This window comes from Schistocerca americana, chromosome 2, assembly GCF_021461395.2.
Source record: "Schistocerca americana isolate TAMUIC-IGC-003095 chromosome 2, iqSchAmer2.1, whole genome shotgun sequence".
In the NCBI taxonomy this organism is placed as follows: domain Eukaryota; kingdom Metazoa; phylum Arthropoda; class Insecta; order Orthoptera; family Acrididae; genus Schistocerca; species Schistocerca americana.
The window spans coordinates 960685052-960712220 of record NC_060120.1 but is presented as its reverse complement, the minus strand read 5'-3'; the positions used below and the strand labels follow the sequence as shown (position 1 = coordinate 960712220).

Sequence of the window (27169 nt, the reverse complement as noted above, 5' to 3'; positions counted from 1 at the left end):
GCAGAGACTGTAGTCTAAATGTGGCAGTGGAGTATCTGGTTATATCACAAGGTCACAGAGCACAGCTGCGACGAACTGAATATCTTACTGTCGCTCAGTTTTTCATCGACACCCGCTTGTTCCTAGATGTCTGCCTCAAAGAAATAAAGAACCAACAAGGCATGACGAGAGTACTCGTACATGAAACTCTTTGTGCCCTGACAGAACAAGAGATAAGTCGTCCTTACCGAGTGAGGTGGCGTAGTGTTTAGCACACTGGCCTGGCATTCGGGAGGACGACGGTACGATCCCGCGTCTGGTCATCTTGATTTAGGTTTTCCGTGATTTCCCTAAATCCCCTCAGGGAAATGCCGGGATGGTTCCTTTCAAAGGGCACGGCCGACTTCTTTCCCCATTCTTCTCTAATCCGACGGGAGCGATGACCTTGCAGTTTGGTCCCCCTAACAAAAACCAACCAACCAACCAAGTCGTCTTTCGCCGCACACTCCTTCATCGACCTGCTGATTCTCGAAGCTCAACCTAACTCCAGTGTGTAAATTGGGAGATTATCTGTCACATCGACGGGATGACGTATACCATTGTCTTACGTATGTGACTTCATGAAGTATGTGTATGGTCCGCTACCGCCGTATCACCCGTTTAAATGACTAATATACCTGTAGCTGCCTTGTAGAAGCTTATATTTGAAGTAAATCATCAATGCAATTTGTAGGATAGACATCCTGAAACGCATAAAGCAACCTCGGTTCTGCAGGTGTTCAGGACTGCGAAGACTGTGGTTAAAACCCTTGCCCACCGTATAGAGTTACGTCGTCCGTGGTTGCGATAAATATGAATGCTGATGTGGTCCTGTGGTAAAAACACGACGCAGTTACTGCCCAGGTTTTTCCCATTTCAAGCTTGTGGTCTGTCCCTAACACGTTGTCGTGAAGTTAACTCCCTATCATTCTTTCTATCCCAGCCGCCGAACAGAGGTTCCTTTGCATATTTTTATGCTGAACTAGCATTAAACTATCGCGGATCCTCGATATATAATTACTAATCTATATTTCGCAACTACTCCTGGAAATTTGTCTCCTGGTGCACAGAAAATGGCATAGCCAAGCTCTTTTAACGTATTAGAGTATGAGGAATGTTCTTCTTTTCCTTTCGTTTCGGCCTTTGTGGCACCACATGTAGCCACGTCATGAATTCCGCTTTCTACTCTTGGCCATATATCCTCTTCATCCTTCTCTTCCGCCCTTCTTTCGTGATCGTCAGTATCATTTTGTCCGCTCCACTGGTGACCCTGTGTCGTATTCCTGGCCTTCTCTGTCATCAATCTCTGGTGCGTTGAAAAATATATGTGTGCAATTGCCTCCTTAGTTTCCAAACTTCATCCGCAATTTCGACCAATACTTAACAACCCAACTCCTACTTACCTCACGGCTCGTCATACCATTCTTCCCCTACACTCATTTTTCATACTATCCACATTCATCCTTATCACATATCCTGGAGGAGGAGGAGATTAGTGTTTAACGTCCCGTCGACAACGAGGTTATTAGAGACGGAGAGCAAGCTCGGGTGAGGGAAGCATGGGGAAGGATATCGGCCGTGACCTTTCAAAGGAACCAGCCCGGCATTTGCCTGAATCGATTTAGGGAAATCACGGAAAACCTAAATCAGGATGGCCGGAGACGGGATTGAACCGTCGTCCTCGCGAATGCGAGTCCAGTGTGGTAACCACTGCGATCACATATCCTGCAAATCTTACAGTTTTCAGTTTGGTTTTCCTGATACAAGTTGCAGGCACTGCGCCTCCAATGTGATAGAAGTATCCGATCTATAGGAGGCGTCATATATGGTGGGCTGCGGACGTCCGTTGTCTTGGCACTACTGCACGCTCCGTGTGGTACGTCACCGCCAACGGTAAACAATCGTTCTTGTCTCCACAAAGTTCATCTCGCCGACTCTCCGTTTTGCAGGGCGGAGATCTCCAGCAGTAGATGTCTGGCATCTGGTCCAGCGAATTCTGGCATTCTTCACACGTGCCACTCTTGACAGACTTACACCACAAATGATACCTATGTTCCAAGTTTATGTGTATTACCGGCAGGCGAACAGTCACTGTGTGAATTGGTTCACACAGTGAGTTCACTCGAAGAAAGAAAAATTCTGCTCTGCTACATACATAAACAAACCACTAAAACGCAACCTGATCATTAGAATAAAAAACCGCTCTTACAAGCATATGATATCCTCTCGCTCCTTTCCTTTCCACCTTTGTTATGTTTAGGTACAGCTATTCGGATAGGCGTAGTTAGGGGTACATGTCTGAAGTGGCGTTATTGTTACTTTTTCTTTTAGGGTCAAAGTGGTGGTGACAAACAGATCCTTCTTCTCTTGTAGTTTCCTTTATAATCAGGAAAAAAAGGATGCCTCGCTGCCATTTGTAATAAAAGACTCTGTGGGAAGAAAAAAGTATAGAGTTTTTGACTAGCAATGAAAAAGTCTTGGATTCCAGATGCCAACCTCTCCACTACTTAAAAAAATTGATTAAAAATCATCAGCAATGGCAGCCGAATAAATCTGGCATAAGAAATCACCCTTGTTCTGCCAACTTCATTGTTAAAGAGGATGGAGGTGCGGACGGAGATCCACGGCACTCTCTCGCCCCATGGTGTAGGAGACTGCTCCTAAAAGACGGAAGAATCCGCAGTGATCAACTACAGTTTTTTGTATAAATGTGGAGAACGCTCCTAGCTGTAATGTGGTATAAGATAACATCAACTACGACGTCCTCTGTAAAAAAGTTTCAAGCATATGAGGACCAGAGATCTTGTCCAAACTACGTTGCCCACTCTCTCAATTTGATTCCGTGTAATCCCATTGAGACACTTATTTAGTAACTCAGAGTCAGACCAGTCTCTGAAAATTTACTTTATAATGCCCATGACAATATTTGGTAGGTAATTACGTGCATATACACGCTTTGCTCGTTGGTACCTATTGTATGTCAACCAAGTGTCTGGACCGTTTAAGCATAATCAATATAACTGTTCAAGGTTTGTAGGCAGAGCACATTATACGCTATGGAGTATACCATTCTACTGCCATATGCACCAAAGCGAATATTATTAGGTGTCTTGTTCTCTAGAAATCACGTATTCAGTAATATGTCATTCACAAACAATAAGAGAAGGAGGAGTGATGCGAGGAAAAATAAATACTTTCACGAGCAAGATAGACAAAGCACGGAACCTGCTTAAAGAATTCATGAACTTTTGTTAAAATTTCAAACATCATTTCCCCCAAATATTCTCTTTCGCTATATAACGAACATTTTCTTGTCAACCACTAGCAATAATGACCTACAATTTGCCGTATTTTTGCTGCCTATCAATTGGCACATTTTATAATTTTTTAATTTTCTAGTTTTGCAAAAGTATTATCTGAAGAATAATTACCACTTCTTTGAAGTCCTTTTGGGAACAGGCGTCCAACAAACTCATCATCTCACTATACAACATTATCTTTACAGGACATGCAGCACAATAGAATACGTTCCATTTATTTACCATGGCGGGGATAGCAGTGTTTGGGTCTCCTGAAAGAGTGCAGTATAATAACGTATTGTTTGTTCTTAACCGTGGTCCCATTCGTGTTACATTAAAGTATGCTGTGCGAGAAAAATTGAGCCTTTAAATATGTGGACATGCATTAAGCTTATCTAGTGCTAATATCTTGCCCCTACATATAAATGGGCACCAGTACATTCCCATACGCATTTCGAAAACGTAGTTCGGAAATTTTTGGAAGGCCAACCTTGAATTATCAGAAAAGTTATGGTTTGAGAATTTTTTACTGAAGTTTAATTACCAATTACATATTTCTTCTTTAGACTTTCAATAATTTTTCAGTCTACCCAATTTGATATGGGTGGATGTGTATTACTCAGAGCACATATTGCTGAGAGAACCGTCAAGAATATTTCCGCTATAAAGAAGATGCATCCACTAGTTATTTCCTTAATGACTCTCAGTCTGTTTTCTTTCCTATTTAATCTTTTACACTGAATGTAGTAGCGTTCACATAGCCATTCTGCTACAGACTGAAGGGAATGGTCATATCGGTCTGATTAAGTTTAGTGACTTCTATTTTTATTGGTGACGTTATTCTAAAACAATACTGAGTACACCATCTACTTATAATGATTAACATTCATATCTTCATGAAGGAAGCTTAATTTCTCATTAGCGACAAGTTCCCTGTAACTGGCAGTACGAACAGTCTAAAAGGGGTACGTACCCTTCCCTTCTGCCATTGCTACCGCTGGTGTTACGCTGAATTGCGGTTAATATTCGTTCTAGATGCTGTTATCTACGAAACATAAAGTCCAGATCCCAGATAAATACTGTTGTAGAAGGCAACTTATTAATCAAATAACAGAAGCATCATTAAATTTAAGAATCACACTATCAAACTAATGTTTGCTAATACCCATACATAAAAAGAGGTAAAAAATATATAACTGAAGGAGGAGTATATAGGCTTCAAGGAAACCATCTTAAATCGCAAGTTGTATTACAGAGCATCAAATAGTGTTCGTTCAAAAGTTATGTATCAGTAATCTTTCACAGGGCTCTCTATAGATGAGAAGAGTGTTTTCTCAAAGTATGATATTTGCACATATCAGTTCATGAAGTGCACATAGTCTGTAACACGGACTCCTTCGGCAACGTACAGCATCTTTTGGAACTGCAAATGAAGTGGTTTATTTTTAAATATTGGTACCATATTTTTGGAGAACTGGTTTCTTGTACAGCACACAGTAAATAAAACATTAATGGAGCTTTTTTATTGCTAGTTTAATCAGAATTGGTTTTTATGAATCATAAGAACACTTCCATCAATTAATTCGGTTAAAGTCAACTACAAAGGTAAAAACTGAAATCCTTTAACGTTCCCAGATGCACTAATCTTGCACCAATAGAAAACACCACTCTAAAACAGGGGAGGCGGCCCTGGTTGTCCAGTGGGTTCAGGCCCACCAGTTGGTTGTGGCCCTCCAGTTGGTTGGGGCTCTCCAGTTGGTTCAGGACCTCCAGTTGGTGTTCCTGGTGGTCCAGTTGGTTCAGGACCTCCAGTAGGTTGACCTGTTGGATCAGGACCTCCGGTTGGTGGGCCTGGTGGACCAGTTGGTTGTGGCCCATCAGTTGGTCCAGGAGGACCAGGTGGAGTCTCTTGGCTGCGGCATGCTGATACCTGTATTTGAATGTCATATTGTGAACTACGTCGTATATGTAGATGGAAATTAAGTGGTATTCCATCTGAATGGAGATTAGGATTCCGCTAATGTAGTTTTGAAACAAAGACAATAAATCGCAGAAATTATGATGTGTGACTATTCGGACTGTAACTTTAGAAGCGTATTTTTACACTGACACACATTAGAAGCCAGTTTCATTATTTTATTGCAAAATCTGAATGAAGGAATGTGTTCAACCGTTATTGATGATTACTTCAAGTAAGCATAACGAAATGCATGCACTGATGCCAATTGTCGTTAGTACCAAGCCGTTATTTGTGTTTCGCCAGAAACACATCACTGAGTTTGAACAAGGTCGTATAAAAGGGTTTCGAGAAGCTGGATGTTGCTTACGTGACATTGCAGAAAGACTTGGCAGGAATGTGGCCACTGCAAATGATTGCTGGCAGCGATGGTCGCTAGAATATCCAGTAGCAATAAATTGGGATCCGAAGAGCCATGTGGTACTACCGAGGGGGAAGAGCATCGTGCACTGTCTGGCTCAGGCACATCGTACTGCATCTGCAGCAGCAATCTGAGCAGCAGTTGGCACCACAATAATAGAACGAACGGTTATAAATTGGTTAATTCAAGGACGGGTCTGTGGCACACGGTCTGTGGCGTCCACTTGACTGACCCAAAACAACCGCCATTTGCGACGTCAGTGTTGTCAAGCGAGAGCCTGCAAGGGGGCAGGGCAAAAGTCTGTTGTGATCTCTGATGAAAGCTGATTTCGCCTCAGTGCCAGTGATGGCTGTGTGTTGGTTAGCTGGAGGCAATGCGAGGGCCTGCAGCCTATCAATTGCCGTGCTAGACACACTGGAGCTACAACTGGAATTATGGTCTGGTGTACACTGCCACTCTGCATGGCAGCACCAGCAGTCTCGTGGTCATCCCACGCACTCTAACTGGAAGTATGCACATCAGTTTGGTGATTCGACCTGCAGTGCTGCCATTGATGAACAGCGTTTACCAAAAGGACAATGCTCGTCCACATACTGCTGTTGTAAGCCAACATGCTCTACAGTGTCCACATGTGCCTTGGCCTTCTCGATCGCCAGATCTGTCTCTGGTCGAGAACGTATGGGACATCATCGGCTGACAACTCCATCGTAGTCCACAAACAGCATTAACCGTCCACGTATTCACCGACCAAGTGCAACAGGCGTGAAGCGTCATCCCAAAAACTGACATCCGCACTTGTGCAACACAATGCATTCGCCTTTGCGTGCTTGCATTCAACAGTCTGACGGTTACGCCGGTAATTAATGTACCAACATTTCATATTTGCGATACCTTATCTCTCACTTACACTGACCTGTGGTCTTGCAATGAAAATGATTTAAATATGATACGTAGTTAGATCTATTCCCGAAATTTCTTTACTCTATATTAATTATTTTTTGTTGTTGCGGTTTTCCCGTAACGTCGAATTGCGACCATACGGTGTAATCACGGTTGCCTCAGAAATAGCAACGGAGCAAAATCTCTAAGTGTTTCAGGCATTCTTCAGAATTTCTTGAAGAGAAGCAAAGTCTGTACAAGGTTTGTCCCATTCGGGTTGTCTCATGAACGAAAGCAACTATGCCCGGGCACATGCCGTGACTAGCTTGAAATCAAACACGTGGACAATTCTTTTCTAGAACAAGTCATCACGGGTGATCAGATTTGGTGTTATGACATCGAAGTCATCGGAAAATGATAAAATGCAGAAGTTCATATGAAGTTTTAGTGATTTGACGACATAACTGACATTCAAATCAATGGGACACACCAGTTGAACAACGTGTCAAAGACAGATTTCACTGACAGTTACTCATGGGTGTATGAATGTTCTGTGCCTTCTAATTAGGTGGGACAGGGGAGGGGATGTAGAACATCTAGAGCGTTGAAATCAACATCTTAATTTTCCTGTACTTTGTATTAATTTATTGTCGAATCTTTTTGGATTGATGTCGTGCGTTTTAGGAAATCCCCTTCAATCGCGTGTGAATGGTGAGACAGTGATTGCAACTGTCACCCTCTCAAACATTTGTCCAATAAGAAGAAAGATGCCGATTATTTAGTGAAATTATGGATGTATAGCTTATAACGAGTCACACGTAGTTGAGAAATTTTTAACAATCTCGTACACTCTCTTCACTTATGCGTGTAGAACTAATTTGAAGTCGCTTACAGATCCGAGAATGTTGGAAATAATTTTCCACCCTTACATTCGAGAATACCATGTTGTAGGTACATTTTGAAGCGTACAGTGTTTGCAAGTTAATATAGAAATAAGTACCTGTAGAGATACGTTGAGCACAAATTTCGATAAAGTCTCAGTCCTTACTACTCACCACAAGACACAGGAGAAGAGCTGCCACTGTCGCCCTCATGGTGATGGAAGTGCTGTTGTGAACATGGGCTGCAGAGCTTTTATAAGGCTCGCCACTGCGTGATGTGGAGTACTCGTGATTCCGTGACTCTTCAACAAAGGGACGAGCAGAGACTGCAGTCTAAATGTGGCAGTGGAGTATCTGGTTATATCACAAGGTCACAGAGCACAGCTGCGACGAACTGAATATCTTACTGTCGCTCAGGTTTTCATCGACACCCGCTTGTTCCTAGATGTCTGCCTCAAAGAAATAAAGAACCAACAAGGCATGACGAGAGTACTCGTACATGAAACTTTTTGTGCCCTGACAGAACAAGAGATAAGTCGTCCTTACCGAGTGAGGTGGCGTAGTGTTTAGCACACTGGCCTGGCATTCGGGAGGACGACGGTACGATCCCGCGTCTGGTCATCTTGATTTAGGTTTTCCGTGATTTCCCTAAATCCCCTCAGGGAAATGCCGCGATGGTTCCTTTCAAAGGGCACGGCCGACTTCTTTCCCCAAACTTCCCTAATCCGACGGGAGCGATGACTTTGCAGTTTGGTCTCCTTAACAAAAACCAACCAACCAACCAAGTCGTCTTTCGCCGCACACTCCTTCATCGACCTGCTGATTCTCGAAGCTAAACCTAACTCCAGTGTGTAAATTGGGAGATTATCTGTCACATCGACGGAATGACGTATAACATTGTCTTACATATGTGGCTTCATGAAGTATGTGTATAGTCCGCTACCGCCGTATCACCCGTTTAAATGACTAATATACCTGTAGCTGCCTTGATGAAGCTTATATTTGACGTAAATCAACAATGCAATTTGTAGGATAGACATCCTGAAACGCATAAAGCAACCACGGTTCTGCAGGTGTTCAGGACTGCGACGACTGTGGTTAAAAACCCTGGCCCACCGTAAAGAGTTACGTCGTCCGTGGTTGCGATAAAGATGAATGCTGATGTAGTTCCTGTGGTAAGAACACGCCACAGTTACTGCCCAGGTTTTTTTCCATTTCAAGCTTGTGGTCTGTCCCTAACACGTTGTCGTGAAGTCAACTCCCTATCATTCTTTCCGTCCTCAGCCGCAGAACAGAGGTTCCGTTGCATATTTTTATGCTGAACTAGCATTGAACTATCGCGAATCCTCGATATGTAATTACTAATCTATATTTCGCAACTACTCCTGGAAATTTGTCTCCTGGTGCACAGAAAATGGCATAGCCAAGCTCTTTTAACGTATTAGAGTATGAGGAATGTTCTTCTTTTCCTTTCGTTTCGGCCTTTGTGGCACCACATGTAGCCACGTCATGAATTCCGCTTTCTACTCCTGCCCATATATCCTCTTCATCCTTCTCTTCCGCCCTTCTTTCGTGATCGTCAGTATCATTTTGTCCGCTCCAATGGTGACCCAGTGTCGTATTCCTGGCCTTCTCTGTCATCGATCTCTGGTGCGTTGAAAAATATATATGTGCACTTGCCTCCTTAGTTTCCAAACTTCATCCGCAATTTCGACCAATACTTAACAACCCAACTCCTACTTACCTCACGGCTCGTCATACCATTCTTCCCCTACACTCTTTTTTTTTCATACTATCCACATTCATCCTTATCACATATCCTGGAGGAGGAGGAGATTAGTGTTTAACGTCTCGTCGACAACGAGGTCGTTAGAGACGGAGAGCAAGCTCGGGTGAGGGAAGCATGGGGAAGGATATCGGCCGTGCCCTTTCAAAGGAACCATCCCGGCATTTGCCTGAAGCGATTTAGGGATATCACGGAAAACCTAAATCAGGATGGCCGGAGACGGGATTGAACCGTCGTCCTCCCGAATGCGAGTCCAGTGTGCGAACACTGCGATCACATATCCCGCAAATCTTACAGTTTTCAGTTTTGTTTTCCTGATACAAGTTGCAGGCACTCCGCCTCCAATGTGATAGAACAGAAGCATCCGATCTATAGGAGGCGTCGTATATGGTGGGCTTCGAACGTCCGTTGTCTTGGCACTACTGCACGCTCCGTGTGGTACGTCACCGCCAACGGTAAACAATCGTTCTTGTCTCCACAAAGTTCATCTCGCTGACTCTCCGTTTTGCAGGGCGGAGATCTCCAGCAGTAGATGTCTGGCATCTGGTCCAGCGAATTCTGGCATTCTTCACACGTGCCACTCTTGACAGACTTACACCACAAGTGATGCCTATGTTCCAAGATTATGTGTATTACCGGCAGGCGAACAGTCACTGTGTGAATTGGTTCACACAGTGAGTTCACTCGAAGAAAGAAAAATTCTGCTCTGCTACATACATAAACAAACCACTAAAACGCAGCCTGATCATTAGAATAAAAAACCTCTCTTACAAGCATATGATATCCTCTCGCTCCTTTCCTTTCCACCTTTGTTATGTTTAGGTACAGCTATTGGGATAGGCGTAGTTAGGGGTACATGTCTGAAGTGGCGTTATTGTTACTTTTTCTTTTAAGGTCAAAGTGGTGGTGGCAAATAGATCCTTCTTCTCTTGTAGTATAAACAGGAAAAAAAGAATGCCTCGCTGCCATCTGTAATGAAGGACTCTGTGGGAAGAAAAAAGTATAGAGTTTTTGACTAGTAATGAAAAAGTCTTGGATTCCAGGTGCCAACCCCTCCACTACTTAAAATTTTGAATAAAAATCATCAGCAATGGCAGCCGAATAAATCTGGCATAAGAACTCACCCTTGTTCTGCCAACTTCATTGTTAAAGAGGATGGAGGTGCGGACAGAGATCCAGGGCACTCTCTCGCCCCATGGTGTAGGAGACTGCCCCTAAAAGACGGAAGAATCAGCAGTGATCACCGGTATGAGGATGCAGAATCCAATGGAAACCACTGCGCTAAGGACACGTAATGTGTATCCCTAGTACGTGAGACCAGTACTGAACAAGTGTCATGATGATCTCTCTGTAAGCAAAAGATTTCGGACAGTCCCCCATCCAGATCTGCCGAGGGGAAATGACTGTGAGAAAATATTGAATGACCAATGAAAGATTGACGTTCTAAGAGTCGGGGTGTGGAATGTCAGAAGTCTCAACATGTTAGTTAAGCTAGAAAGTCTAGAAGAGATAGGAAAATTGTAATTTTGAACTGGTAATTCAGTACGTAATGGGACACGAAAATCTAGTAGTCATTGAGGATTGGAATGCGGTTGAAGGGGAAAGAGCTGAAGAAAACTCTACGGGAGAATATGGGATTGGTAGTTTTGCAATAAACTTCGGCTAGCAACAGCAAATAAGTACTTTCTTTACGAACGACAAGAGGACGATTTGCACTTGGATAAAACGGGAGATATAGGAAGACTCCAGTTAGAGAAAGATCAGGCAAAGATTTCGAAACCAAATATTGGACTGTAAGGTGTACCAAGGAGCAGATACAGATTCAGATCACAATTTGGTAATGATAAAGAGTTGCCTGACATTTAAGAGTCTAGTGATGATGAATCAGTGCATAACTTAGTAGTCAATTCAGTTGTAGAGGAAAGGACGATTATAGAAGGAATTCACAGAAGCTGGAAAGAGAAAGATAGGTGCAAGGAAGGTCTCTGCGAGGAAGCCATGGCTAACACAAGAAGTAGTTCAGGTGGTTGACGAAAGAGGGAAGTACAGAAATATTCACGGAAATTCGGGGATACTGAAATACAAGTCACTTAGGGTGAAATAAATAGGAAGTGCATGGAAGCTAAGGATAAATGTGAAGAAATCGAAAAATAAATGATTGTTGGAAGAACTGACTCAGCAAAGAAAGAAGCCAAAGCGATCTTGAGGGAAATTAAAAGCAAAGACGGTAAAATTAAGAATGTAGTCGGAATATCACCCTTAAGCAAGAGCCTACAAGCTGCTGACCGGACTAATAAAATAATAAATACGTAAAATAATGGAAAAGAAAATGAGGATCTGTTAGATGATGATCTGTTTGACTTTAGCGTCCGACGATGTAAAATGTAAAAACATGTTCGTAATTCTGAGAAACATGCGGGTGAGCTATAGGGAAAGACGAGTACTATAGAGTATGTACAATAACTATGAGAGAACAATAAGACTGGAAGAACAAGAGTGTAAGACAAGGATGTAACCTTTCGCCCTTATTCTACGATCTGCACGATGAAGAACCAATGACGGAGAATTAAAGCTTTAAGAGCGTGATTAAAATTCTACGTAAAAGGATATGAATGATGAGATTCGCTAATGACATTACAGTCTTAAGTGAAAGTGAAAAAGAACTACAGGTAGTGTTAAATGGAATGAACAGTCTAACTTAATACGCAGATGATAAGCATTTCAGCACACACCCACAAAGTAGGTGGGAGTAACAACGCATACATTCTACATATATGGACCAGATACCGTATTTGAAGATTGATTTGTCATATGAAGATGATGTCATACGTCTCGTAAGAAGGGGAAAAGTCTACCAGCATGTTTTGGAATTCGACAGTGGTGGTATCATGGCATTTCAAAACTGCAGTTTATCGACGACTGACGTGCAGATATGGAATCTATGGGTTCAAGAGAGAGAGGCTGAACACATTACGTGGGATCAACGGCTTCATCTTCTCATAACTAGCTCTGGAGAGTTCAAGCACATCGCTTGGTCGACTGTGTAAGATAGTGCAGCCACGTCTCGCAGTGTCAGTCGGTAAATGGGCTCGTAAACAGCAAGGCAAGTGTCTAGACTGAGAGCACTAGTGCCTGGCAGCAGGACGACCATTGTTGAGGCTTCCCATGAGGTGGCAGCAGCGAGAGGTGCGCCGACAGTGGGCACTCAACATCATTACCGGACAGAGGGGTGACTCCACGTCGTCCTAATGGCGAATTTCAGTTGTGACGAAAGCATCAAGTTAGACATATCTGTATACTGAGACACCAAGGAGAACTAATGTTGCCAGATTGCATTCGAAATCGTCATACAGTGCCAAACACACGGCGTAATTGTATGGAGAATCTCTGGGCAGAGAACAGGATAACTTGTGGTTTACGTGACTTGTAATTTAGACAGCAAGCATGACATTACTAACGTGTTAAGGCTAGTGCGATTTCTCTGCCTCTGAGGAGGCCATGACGCAATTTTTTAACAACACAAGACAACACTGAATGTTGCTGTCATGTCTGGTGGTGTTCGACTGCTTCTCTGACCAGTGCATTTCCCAGATGTCTCATCCACTAGCAACAACTGGTCACGGGTTGCTGAGACGGCCAGTAACTACAATTGATAAACTCTGACATATATACTGACGCAAAGAAATCGTAATACCAAGAATGAGTTTTGCGACATGCATGCTTCTGCATCTGACAAATGCTGTCCATTCAGTTCCATACTAGTGGGTCCAGTAGCTCCACTACAACTACGCAAATCAGGTTTGCTTCAATTGCAAGATGTAGTGGTCGTGAGCCTTCGTTACGTTTGAGATTGGACGTGGTGCGTTGATGTTCGTCAAGAATGTCTGTAAGGCAACAAAGACGCCAATATTAACACCTTACAGAGTATAAACGAGATCGTGAAACAGGGCTACAAGAACTGAATGATCGTTCTGCGATACTACAGTAAGACTTGGCAGTAAAGTAGCTACTGTACATGATTGCTGGCAGCGGTGGTCACGACACTATACAGTCGCAAGATGACCAGGTTACGCTCGCTAGGTTGGCACTACCGAGACGGAAGACCATCGTGTTTGGCGTATGTCTCTGGCGCTTCGTACTACATCTGCAGCAGAAATCTGAGTAGCAGTTGGCACCACTGTGACACCACGAACTTCTATAAGCGATTACTTCAAGGACAGCTCCGAGCCAAGCGTCCTGTAGAATGCATTCCATATACCTCAGACTAGCGCCATGTTCGATTTCTGACGTGTCAAGCGAGAACTCGTTGGCGGGCAGGGTGAAGTGCGAGTAATGGCCATGAGTTGGCTAGTAGGCGGACAGCTGAGGGCCTGCAAGCTGCCTATCTGTGCATTACGTGCACTAGACCTACACCTGGAGTTATGGTCTGGGGTGGAGTGCCGTTTCATATGACACCACGAGCTCTGTCGTGGTTATCCCACACATCCTCACTGCAAATTCGTAGGTCAGAGAAGTGATTCGAGCTGTTGTGCTGCTATTCATGAACAGCATTCCAGCGGATGTTTTCCAACCGGATAACGCTTATCCATATATTGCTGTTTTAACCCAATATCGTCTCCTTCATGGACATATTGCGTTAGCCTGCTGGATCGTCAGATCTGTCTCCAATCGATCGCATATGGGACATCATCGACCGACAATAGCATTAACTGTCCCTGTATTGACCAACCAAGTGCAACAGACGTGGAACTTCATTCCAGAAACTGACATCCGGCTCCTGTACAACACAATGCATGGACGATTCTATGCTTGCATTCAATATGCTGGCGGTTACACCTGTTATTAATACACTAGTATTTCCCTTTTGCAATGACTTATCTCACGCTTACATTACCCACTTAAATATGTTACTCAGACAAATGCATTCCCGAAAATTCAATACTCTGCGTTAATTATTTTTCACTGTTGTGATTTTTTTCTGCCCTTGTAGCTGAAGCAGCATAGAATGACGAATCCTTGTCTGTCATTCAAGTTCTGTTCGATTCGATGCCTAGCTGGAATGAGCAATTGTTACTACCAGAGGTTGCACTCAATCCACAAAATTTTTCACTCTGTACTTCTCTAAATGATCTACAATTTGAATTTCCCATTTGTGTGTGTGTTTTCCTACTAAACTGTGTCTATATAAGTAAAATTTCGTAATTTGCTCTGTTCCTGCTCTTGCAGTTTTAATGGCCTGAGTGTATTGTACACGGTGACTCAAAGATAAGTTTGCATTCGAAAATGCACAAACTCACGGAATAATGTAGGTAACGAATTAAAACTTGGCAAAAATACCTGAAATGACATGGGGTTTCATTGAAAGCAACAACGACTGAAAACTCCGGACAACAGAGGACACTGGGTAGAAGAAAGTTAGTGACGCAGCATAGTCGTGAGAGGTGAAAGGTAAGCCGATATGCTACAGAATCGCATCATCCCTAGCCTGGCTGATAAACATCTGCTGAACGATAGAACTTTTTTGTAGAATGGCGCTCCCCCCTTTATTGCTACACTTGTGAAAAATCTCTTGCGCACATCGTTTAGTGCGGATGGCGCGCTGAGTCGCCACTTCCGTTGTGCTTGGGCTCCCAGATCCACACATCTCAGTCCGTGTGATTATTGGTTGTGGGGTTACATGAAGTCACAAATCAACCGTCTTATTAGGGATGCTGAAGTACAATATTTGATGGAAATTTTCCACCACATGTTCTGATGTGGTGTATCCTGCTATACACAACGTTGTCCCTCTTGTACGAGTATTAGCGATCAATGAAGGCCGACATGTTGGGAATTTGTTAACAAGAACATTACCTTTCGCTGAAAGTCAGTTGTTGGCAGATTCTTTGTTTCTAATTTCAATCATGAATGTCCATTTTTACCTCTCTGCCTTTATTATTCCGTGAAGTATTGAACTGTCAAACGATAACGGAATTTTGCACGATCGTCCGATTCCTCTATGTGCATCAGAGTTTTACATGGATTCTTTGCAATCAAGCCAGCTGCTGACCGCAACTTGCTTCAGTGTTGGAACACATACTCGCATGCCTCAGCTCACAATAAGGATTGGCAGGCGAGATGAGCAGGTTGCTAAAAGGTTTTGTGCACAAAAATGACCATTGGCTTCCCTGCAGCCACCTATAGCTCCACTGGATTGCGACAGGTTACGCCATTACCCTTGCATGGCATATGATCATAGCTGACGATCAGCCATAGGCGTCACAAACAATGTCAAAGATTCTTCAAAATGTTTTTTGGCATAACCAAGAAGCACTGTTTGTCTGTTTCAACGAATAATACTACAAAATTGAAAGTCAGTGTCTGAAGGCTGTAGCTAAGAAACAAACAAGTTGGTAACATAAAATGAAAATGCTGGGTCTCGTTGCGACTGTCTTGAAGCAATGTTCAACTAACAGTACAGTTCATCCACCAGTTCATGGAGTTAAAGTTCCACAAAATATCTAAGTTCTTCCGACTAGACATGGAACAGCCAATAGCCAATGTACTAGAAGAATAATTCAAGCAAAGTTTTACGACATCCACAACCAAAATACAAATCTGTGAGTGGCGTTATGGCGTTCTCCGAAACAGTGGTGGACATGGCGGTGTCGGCGTGGGCTGGATATTCTAACTGTCATCGTATGGTCGTGAACTGGTCTAAGTACTATCTGAAAGCGAGGATATCTTAGATCTATCTATTTTCATTCACGTGTATTGTGGAAAGAACTAGGTCTTCCCGACCCAGGACCTCTTGTGGCGCTGCCATTACCGCCTAGTAGCAAACTATGAAAACTGCCCTTCTTCGAGAAGTGGTTGCGTCGCAATTTGGCAGGCCCCGACACTGGTAAGTATGATGTTTTGTCGACCTTCGATACCAGTGACACATGTGTGTGGTATGATGTGAAGCCCCCTTGGATGGTTAATTCCGGACTGGGTGGGCAATTTGTTCAAAACGTTCAAATGTGTCTGAAATCTTACCTGCTAAGGTCATCAGTCCCTAAGCTTACACACTACTTAACCTAAATTATCCTAAGGACAAACACACACACCCATGCCCTTGGGAGTACTCGAACCTCCCACGGGACCAGCCGCACAGTCCATGACTGCAGCGCCTGAGACCGCTCGGCTAATCCCGCGCGGAGATGGGCAACTCTCGAGGTTCTGTACATGCAGGTTTTTTTGTTTTCTTTTGAGTCATCAGCCTTCTGATTGGTTTGATGCAACCCACCACGAACTCATCTCCGGTGTCAACCTTTTTCTGTCACAATAGCACTTGCAACCTACGTCCTCAGTCATTTTCTGGATGTATTCTGATCTCTGTCTTCCTCTACAGTGTTTGCCCTCTACAGCTCGCTCTAGTAACATGCAAGTCATTCCCTGATATCTTAACAGATGTGCTATAATCCTGTCCTTTCTCCTTGATAATGTTTTCTCCATATTCCTTCTCTGATTTTGCGCATAACCTCCTCATTCCTTATCTTATCAGTCCACCTAATTTTCAACATTAGTCTGTAGCACCACATCCCAAATGCTTCGATTCTTTGCTGTTCCGGTTTTCCCACAGTCCATGTTTCACTAGCTTGTTCCAAACGTACATTCTTAGAAATTTGTTTCTCTAATTTAGGCAAATGTTTGATATTAGTAGACTTATTTTGGTCGGGGATGCCCTTTCTCCGTCCATCACTGTTTATTTTGCTGCCTAGCTACTAGAATTCTTTAACTTCAGCTACTTCGTGGTAAGTACATGCTGGTCTAATTTTCTACTTTTCATTGCTTTCGTCTTTCTCCGATTTACTCTCAATCCTCATTCTGTACTCGTCAGACAGTTCGTTTCATTTAACTAATTATTTAATTCTTCCTTATTTTCACTCGAGATACCAATGTCATCAGCGAATCATACCATTGGTAACCTCCCACTCTGGATTTTAATCCCACTCCTGAAACTTTCCTTTATTTCCATCATTCCTTCTGTGATGTTCAGATTGGACAGTAGGGGCGAACGACATCCCAGTCTTACAACCATTTTATTCCGCGAACTCTTTCTTGGTCGTCCACTTATATTATACCCTCTTGGCTCTTGTACACATTGTACATTACCCGTCAGTACTTCCAACAATAATTTCTTTTTCGATTTCTTTACATTTCTCCTCCTGTCATTTCGTCTTAGCTTCCCTGCACGGTCTATTCATTTCATTCCTCAGGGAATTGTATTTCTGCGTTCCTGAATATCCCTGAATATTTTTGTACTTCCTTCTTTCATCGCTCAACCGAAGTCATTCTTCTGTTACCCATGATTTCTTCGCAGTCACCTTCATTCTACCTATGTTTTTCTTTTCAACTTTTATGATTTCCGTTTTTAGGGATGTCCATTCCTCTTCAAGTGTACTGACTACAAAGCTGTTTTTTATTGCTGTAGATATAGCCTTAGAAAACTTCAAGCGCATCTCGTAAGCCCTTACTTTCCGTATCCCACTTCTTTGCGTATTGGTTCCTACTGACTAATCTCTTAAACTCCAGGCTACTCTTCATCACTTCTAAATTTTGTTCTGAGTTTATGTCTGCTCCTGGTACGCCTTACAGTCCAACATCTGATATCAGGATCTCTGTCTAATCATGATATAAACTGAAATCTTTCTGTTTCACCTGGCCATTTCAAAGTAAACTTCCTCCTCTTGTGATTCTTGAACAGAGTGTTCGCTATTACCAGTTGAAACGTATTACAGAACTCAATAAGCCTTTCTCCTCTCTCGTTCCTTGATTCAAGCCCATATTCTCCTGTGCCCCTTGCCCTACAACTGCATTCCAGTCCCCCATGACTGTTCGATTTTCATCTCCCTTTACTTAGTGCATTCCCCTTTTAATATGCTCAATAGTTTCTCTACTCTTCATCTTCAGCTTGCGACTTCGGTATGTATACCTAATCTATCAACGCTGGCACTGAACAGTGCACCGTAACACTCTCTCTGCCCTAGCTTCTTATTCATAACGAATCCTATTCCTGTTATACCAATTCCTGCAGCAGTTGATCTTAGCCTATACTCATCTGACCAGAAATCCTAGTCTTCTTTCCGTTTCACTTCACTGACCCCAATTATATTTATATGGAGCCTTTGGATTCCTTCTCCGTGGTCACCTCCTCCTTGGCACACCCCTCCTGCGGATCAGAATTCCGAACTATTCCGGAATCTTTTGTCAGTGGAGAGATCATCGTGACACTTTTTTTCCATTACACCCCACATATCTTGTAGATACACATTACGTGTATTTGATGCAGTGATTTCCGCTTCATTCTGCATCCCTGTGCTGTTGATCATTGCTGATTCTTCCGCCTTTATGGGCAGTTTCCCATTCCAAAGTCAAGAGCATGCCCTGCACCTCTGTCCACTCCTCCGCCCTCGTTGAAAAGGTCTTCAGCAGAATGAGGGTGACTTCTTATGCTGGAAGTCTTCGGGCGCCAATGCTGATTATTAATCAAAATTCAAGAGGTGCTGGTTTCGATCCCGAAACCTATGACATTTTGATCGAGGTCGCTACGCCGAGACTACGGGTGCAGGTAGACTTACCAGCCACTAAACGACACAACTTATTTAAAATATTGCAGAAACTGGATGCAGAAGTTTGTTCAGAAATTAAGTAGGCAAAAATACAGGATACCACATTGCAGATGACAGATACGTAGTCTTCAGGGCATGCTGTTGGCGCAAAACGATTTCTTTTTGAGAAACATGCAGAAGCACTGAAGAACTGGAACAAGGTCTACGAACCTGGCTATATCGAACAATTTAAGCACAGTACTAAGTAGAATTTGAACAAGTATACAGAAGTACTCAATCGTTGTCAAAAGGGCACATCCAGTTTGTTACAGAATTGAATAAACAGACAAAGAGGTACGACACAGTTAAAATGACTAGAAGTATTATTATAAAGAAAGATTAAGTTCTTCGACAAGAGACACGGTGCTTTGTAAGAGTTCGTCATTTGAGTTGCAAACAGCACACTTAGAAATCTTCGTAACTGTGGTCAACAGTATCTCCGAATACTACTATCTGATAACTTTACTTATCGAAGCTAATATCACTAGTGTAACGAAGATAAGTAAGAGCTAAGATACAGATGAGTGAAGAATTTGTAATGTATGAGGATATTGAGCTAGACGTTACATTAGGGTTGAAGGAAGTGGCACATCTACAGAGGTTGTGACTACAGCGCTCAGACTGCAGTAACCAATCTCGCAGCTCGATGAAACCAGCAAATCAATGAGTTAAGCGAGACGAAATCTTCAAAGGTCCCTCAGAATTGGGTACTGTCCGGTGGTGCACGGCATACATCGAAGCAACGAGCCACAGGAATGAAGCTCAAATCACACATTAATATAATATTTCTCATAATCATACACATATTGACGCACATAATCTTTGATGACAATTTTTGTTTGTTGTAAAGCGTATTTTAGCCATACTGTAACTATACTTTCGTGCATAAAACCATCAGTCTAATGTCGGATGTAATCCTGGAATGTAGGTTCTACACCACATCCAACTTATATGGCAAATCATCGTGGAATGTAACCAGTAACAAGGATTAAAGCATGTAATTTGCAAAAACAGTTCGTATGTTACAGTTGGGAAGAAATTAATATGAAGAGATTATTATCATCACCATAAACCATTTCATCTCGATTCACGGTAATGGTTTCCTTTAGATTTCTTCATGCATTATGATTTTCAGCTATTTCCATCCGTATTGGTTATGCATGTTTTCAAAGGTTGCTGGCTCCATATGCAGCCCGATTCTGACTGTGAAGTGGCACTTCCAACAATGCGAAACTCCGTACTGTCTCCACAGCGTACTCTTTTTTTTTATACAGACTGCAGCGTGATCTACCCAATTAACATCCATATCACCTGTTGTAACATAAGTACGTTATTGCTTTTCAAGTAGGTGCTGCTTATGAAATCATCTTTAAATGTACCAAATTAGGTCAGGTAGATGCTATTTGGCACTGATCCTTTCAGGCAAATTGTTTGTTACAGTTGTTTAATGAAATTAAGCCTCTCTTTCAAGTTTGGCATTCGTGTTACATATAAGAGCCAAGCAACTGCTTTTTGAAAAGACGCTCATCATTGTCTCCACCTCTGCATAGAGCCATACCTTTAAGTGTGGCCGGCCGAATCTAGGCGCTACAGTCTGAAACCGCGCGACCGCTGCGGTCGCAGGTTCGATTCCTTCCTCGGGCATGGATGTGTGTGCTGTCCTTAGGTTAGTTAGGTTCAAGTAGTTCTAAGTTCTAGGGGACTGATGACCACAGAAGTTAAGTCCCATAGTGCTCAGGAGCAATTTTAACCATTTGAATCTTTAAGTGTGATAGATATTCTTCCATACGTGCGTGACAGTTTACAAAGGTAGTCTTACATTCCTTCATATCAGATCTTCATTTTAAAATTTTTTTGGGGATCAGATGAAAATTTTGAGAAGCTAGTAGTAATAGCATTTTTCTACAGAAAACTCACACCACGAGTGTCGCGAATCACTGTTTTCAGAATACATTATCGAACATCGTATGTCAGCTATGCTTCTGCTCTCGGTCAAATTTCCTATGTAGCAACTAGTTCGTTTCCAACCTTCGAATTTCTTATACTAGGCTTTCTTACTTTGTATATACAATGAATCGCGAACTTTCCATATCATGTACCTGCTTTTTGCGTTAGTAATCCATTTTCTGTCCCACAATTCCGTGGCTTCCTAGTACTTTGATTCCCGGTAACTGTTTTCCATAATATGGTGAACCATCTCCAACCTACAACCAGATGGGTAACATAAAGCATAACAAATAGTTGTCACCACTATTGTCTGTTGATGTGCGAGCCGTACTTCATCCCCCTCCTACCAACTATACCTGGGGCATACATCCGTATTCGCCAGTACACTTTCACGCCCTTCATCTACGTGTGCCCCTCCACCCTGACGGCAACAAAGGATTTTAGAAAATGTAATGTGAAACGTCCCCTCAGAAAAATTAATGAATTACTGTGCTGATAAACCTCTTACATTATTTGATTTTCAAACAGCTGAGCAAAACTGAAGTACTCAGACATTTCTCTCTTGACTTATTCTGATCACACAATATTTTTAGCGCACCGCAATCTGACTTCAAAAATCGCTACAAAATAATGGCCCTGACTAACAATAACCTATACCTTTCACGAATCACTTACCTCACAAAAATCTTAGTTACTCGAACTACTGCTATACAGCGAGCGCCACTACTGCCAGCTAAATAAAAAGATTCTAACTACTGAAGGCACTAAATACTGACAGGCATAGTTCGCAAATGAAATATTTTGATAGAGAACAATCAATGTATTTACCTTAATAATGTTCCAAAGTCATCATATATGTATCAGTTCATGATATCAATTATTGCAAATTTACTCTTTCTGATGGACACACGTCCAGATCGTCCGCCCTCAAAATTCTGCCATCTCACTCCCCACATCCACCATTGCTGGCGGCTCACCTCCAGCTGCGCAATGCTACGCGCTGTTCACATCCAACTGCCCAACAGTACAATGGCGAATATTCCAACAATGCCAACGAGCCATAGACTTCACAAAGCACAGCCAGTGATTTTCATACAGAGCGCTAGGTGACGTTACCAACATAAAAACCTAAACAGCCTACTTACATCTAAACAGCCTACTTAGAAATGTAATCAGAGTAAGTAATAAGAAATTTTACTTCATGAAACGCAATAAATCAGAAACTTCGATTCATAAAGCCTGAATCTTGGCACGATACTGACCAGAATGGTATCAGGGAATATGGTGCCTCTTTGGGCAACGTTTACACGTGATGAGAAACTAGACATTGCCACAACATTTACACCATCATGAAAATAGTTAGAGGTGCGCTTCCGCCAGAGAATGCATGTTGAGTAACGACAGGTAGCTGATGAGTCCTACAATGAAAAACAAAAATTTCTGATAATGAGCACATTAAAGCTACACTCTCATACCTCTACTTTTCAACGTTTCATCAATGATATTGTTCTGAACACCCTAATTTTTTAAACGACAGAGTAACATACTATAAGAAAAAGAATAACCTACCCAAAGGAATTATTTGAATGGGACGGAAATCGATAGATGTGATTCACATGTACAGACAAACAAATGATGAAAATATCAGAAAAATTGGATGACTTAGTCAAGTCAACGAACTTCACAAACTCAGCAAATCAATAACACGTTGGTCCAACTCTGAGCCCAGAGGTAAGTTATGCAAGCACCGACAGACTGTGTTGTTGGATGTCTTCCTGAGAGATATCGTGCCATATTCTGTCCAAATGGGGCCTTGGATCGTCAGACTACTAAGATGGTTGGAGAGCCCTGCCTGTAATGTTCCAAACGATCTCAGTGTGAAAAGATTCGGTAACTTTTCAGGTCAAGGTAGGGTTTTGGCAAGGATGAAGCCAAGTAGTAGAAACTCTCACCATGTGCGAGTGGGCAGTATCCTGTTGAAATGTAAGCCCAGGATGACTTCCCATGAAGGGCAGCAAAATGGAGTGTAGAATATCGTTGACACACCACTATGCTCTAATGGAGACGCAGATGAAATGAAACGACCGCCAAGACCATCACTTATGGTTATCGGGCCGTATGGTGTGCAATAGATTGGTATCCAAACGCTGGCTGAAGCGCCTCCAAACAGGTCTTCGCCTGTCCTCGGAGCTCAGTTCGAAGCGGGCCACATCACTATAGAAAATTATATTCCAGTCAATAAGCTTCCAGGCCGAATGTACCTGACACCACCACATACGGGCTTGTTGGTGTAACAAATTCCAAGGTGGTCGGCGCAAGGGGAGCCATGAGCTCATTCCCCCTTTTGCGAGCCGCCTATTAATGGTTCCTGCGGCCACTGAAGCACCGGTTGCTTGTCGTATCGACGATAATGATGTATCCAGGGCTTTGAGTGCCTCTGTCTTCATGTTCTATCGTATCTTTTCGTCAACCACTTCCTTCCTGACAATGTGTTCGGCCATGGTTCACTCACTGCCTGCCAATATCGTCGAATAGTGGCATTGCGCCTATTCCAATGTCAAGCGATTCGCCAATTACTCCGACCAAACAAAAAGGCCTCTCCCAATTGCTCATGTCTGCGTTCATCGTTTACATGCCTGTCTGTAAAGCCTAGTTAATGTCCAACTCAGCACACGGAATGAAATTTGCAAAGATATTATGCCGTGGTATCAACTAGTGTCCTGTTTTCTGTCTTTGCCAGCTGCACGATGAAATTGCCCTGCAACGTCACACATTCATGCACCAGTCGCCAAAGTTTACAATTTTGCATATTCCGTCGATATAGGTATGAATATTATTTACTGACCAATTTGTGTAACTCCTACCTAGTGAACTACTGGTCAATACACATCTAATTCAAACAATAGTTACTACTAAAAGAATAACTAACTCATATGACATTAACATATTGGGCAAATATCGCTTCAGAAGTCTTGAGATTACTGAGAGTCAAGAAAACTGGCACACCTGGCCGAGATCGTGTAGTGCCCCCGCGAACCCGCAGAAGTGCCGCATCACAACGTGGCATGGACTGAAGTAGTGCTGGAGAGAACTGACACCATGAATCCTACAGGGCTGTCCATAAATCCGTAAGAGTACGAGGGGCTGGAGATCTCTTCTGAACAGCACGTAGCAAGCATCCCAAATATGCTCAATGATGTTCATGTCTGGGCCGCTTTGTCGCTAGTAGAACAGTTTAAACTCAAAATAGGGTTCCTGGAGCCATGCTGTAGCATTTCTGGACGCGTGAGGTGTCGCATTGTCCTGCTGGAATTGCACAAGTCCGTCGGAATACACAATGGACATGAATGAATGCAGGTGATCAGACAGGATTCTCATATACGTGTCACATCTACACGTATCAGGGTTCCCATATCACTCCAACTGTCCATGCCCCACACCATTACAGAGCCTCAAGCACTTGAACAGGCCACTGCTGACATGAAGTGTCCATGAATTCATGAGGGTATCTCCTTATCCGTAGACGTCCACCCGCTCGATTCAATTTGAAACTGGACTCGTCCGACCAGGCAACGTGTATCCTGTCACAACAGTCCAATGTCGGTGTTGACTGGACCAGGCGAGGCATAAGGCTGGGTCTCGTGCAGTCATCAAGGGTACAGCAGTGGGCCTTCGGTTCTGAAAGACTGTGTCGGTGATGTTTGGTTGAATGTTTCAAACACTCATACTTTTTGATGGCCCAGCATTGATATCTGCAGCAGTTTGCAGAAAGGTTGCACTTCTGTCATGTTAAACGATTCTCTTTAGTCGTGGGTGGGCCAGTTCTTGCAGGACCTTTTTCCGGCCGCAGCGATGTTGGAAATTTGATGTTTGACCGGGTAAATAACGAAATTTTATTCACATAGCATACAGTTTAACAGGAAAACGTACACACAATCTCGTGATTGAAATTGTAGGTGATTTGGAGAACTACAGATTTTTGTAGATAGAATGCAACCTCTGGTAGTAACGATTCCTCAGTCCAGCTGGGCGTCCAGTCGCACAGAACCTGAAAGATACGGTTACTTCATTCTGTGCTACTTCAACTACACGGACAGAAAAAAAAATCGCAACAGCGAAAAGTAGTTCATGTAAAGTAATGAAATTCTGAGAATGCATTTGTCTACGTAAATTATTTAAGTTTTTAACGTTGCAAGCTCACCGGATAATGTAAGAACGACATAAGACACTACAAAAGGGAAAGGCTGGTATATTAACAATCGGTGTAACCGCCAGATTGTCGAATGCAAGCATACAAACGTGCATGCATTGTGTTGTTCAGGTGGCGGATGTCAGTTTGTGGAATGAAGTTCCATACCTGTTGCACTTGGTCGGTCAATACAGGGATGGTTAATACTGTTTCTGGACGTAGCTGGAGTTGTAGTCTGATGACGTTCCATGTGTGTTCAATTGGAGACAGATCTGATGATCCAGCAGGCAAAGGCAATATGTCGATCATGTAGAGCATATTGGGTTACAACAGCGATATACGGACGAGCGTTACCCTTTGGAAAATATCCGCTGGAATGCTGTTAATGAATGGCAGCACAACAGGTCCACCAAACTGACAGACGAATTTATAGTGAGGATGTGTGGGATAACCACGACATTGCTCGTGGTGTCATACGAAACGGCACTCCACCATAGACCATAACTTCAGGTGTAGGTCTAGTGCGTGTAATGCACAGATAGGCAGCTTGCAGGCCCTCAGCTGTCCGCCTACTAGCCAACACATGGCCGTCAGTCGCACTTCCCTCTGCCCGCCAACGAGTTCTCGCTTGACACGTCAGAAATCGCACATGGCGCTAGTCCGAGACTATGGAATGTTTGCTACAGAACGTCTGGCTCGGAGCTGTCCTTGAAGTAATCGCTTTATAGCAGTTCGTGATGTCACAGTGGTGCCAACTGCTACTCAGATTTCTGCTACAGATGTAGTACTAAACGCCAGAGCCGTACCCAAAACATGATGGTCTTCCATCTCGGTACTGTGAAGCTACCGTGCGGAGCCTGGTCATCTCTCGACCGTATATTGCCGTGACCACCGCTGATAGCCATATGTACAGTGACTACTTTACTGACAAGTCTTTCTGTAGTATAGCAGAAGGAGCATCCAGCGTCTCCTACCCCTATTTCACGACCTCGTTTATACTCTGTGAGGTTTGGAAATTGGCGTCTTTGTTGCCTTACAGACTTTCTTGAAGAACATCAACGCACCACGTCCTATCTCAAACGTAACGAACACTCACGACCACTACAGCTTGCAATTAGAGCAAACCTGATTCGCATCGTTGTATTCGCGTTGCTGGAGTCACTCGTATGGAACTGGCGCGAAATGTGTATAGGCAGCATATGTCAGATGCAGAAGCATGCATGCCACAAAACTCATTCTTGGTATTGCGATTTCTTTGCGTCAATATGTATGTCAGAGTTTATCAATTGTAGTTGCTGGCTGTCTCATCAACCCGTGACCAGATGTTTCTGGTGGATGAGACATCTGGAAAACATGCTGGTCTGAGAAGCATTCGAACACCACCTGTCATGACAGCAACATTCAGTGCTGTGTTGTTTTGCTAAAAAATAGCGTCATTGGGTCCTCAGAAGCAGAGAAATGGCACTAGCCTTAACACGTTAGTAATGTCACGGTTGCTGTCAAAATTGCAAGCCACGCAACTAGGTATCGTGTTCTCTGCCAAGAGATACTCCGTACCATTACGCTATGTGTTTGGGACTGTATGACGATGTCGAATGCAATCTATAAAAATCTATCAACATTCGTTCTCCTTGGTGTCTCCGTATACAGATATGTCTAACTTGATGCTTTCGTCACAACTGGAACTCGCCATAAGGATGACGTGGTGTCACCTCTCTGTCCAGTTCAAATGGTTCAAATGGCTCTGAGCACTATGGGACTCAACTTCGGAGGTCATTAGTCCCCTAGAACTTAGAACTAGTTAAGCCTAACTAACCTAAGGACATCACACACACCCATGCCCGAGGCAGGAATCGAACCTGCGACCGTAGCGGTCCCGCGGTTCCAGACTGCAGCGCCTAGAACCGCACGGCCCTCTACCAAGGTTCTGATGTTGAGTGCACGCTGTCGGCGCACCTCTCGAAGCTGCCACGTCATGGGAAGCCTGAGCAATGGTCGCCTTGCTGCCAGGTCTCAGTCTAGACACTTGCCTTGCTGTTTACGAACCCATTTACCGACTCGGGGTATGAGACGTGGCTGCACTGTCTTATACGGTCGACCAAACGATGTGCTTGACCTCTCGGGAGCTAGTTGTGTGAAGCCGTTGATGTTATGCAATGC

General features: G+C 43.2%; 1 protein-coding gene across 2 annotated transcripts in view; it reads right to left on the bottom strand.

Moving 5' to 3' along the window:
• Positions 1–4829: 4829 nt before the first annotated feature.
• Positions 4830–27169, bottom strand: part of LOC124596177 (proline-rich protein 2-like) — a 40427-nt gene continuing 18087 nt past the window's right edge. The window contains exons 1-2 of one of the 2 annotated variants that reach the window (XM_047135216.1): positions 7630–7782; positions 4830–5247 (exon numbers count right to left, since the gene is read on the bottom strand). In XM_047135216.1, coding sequence (XP_046991172.1) covers positions 4987–5247; positions 7630–7668 — 300 coding nt within the window. In that variant the 5' untranslated portion in view covers positions 7669–7782 and the 3' untranslated portion in view covers positions 4830–4986. Of the gene's footprint in view, positions 5248–7629; positions 7783–27169 lie in introns of those variants that run through there. The other variant, XM_047135217.1, reaches the window with a different exon arrangement.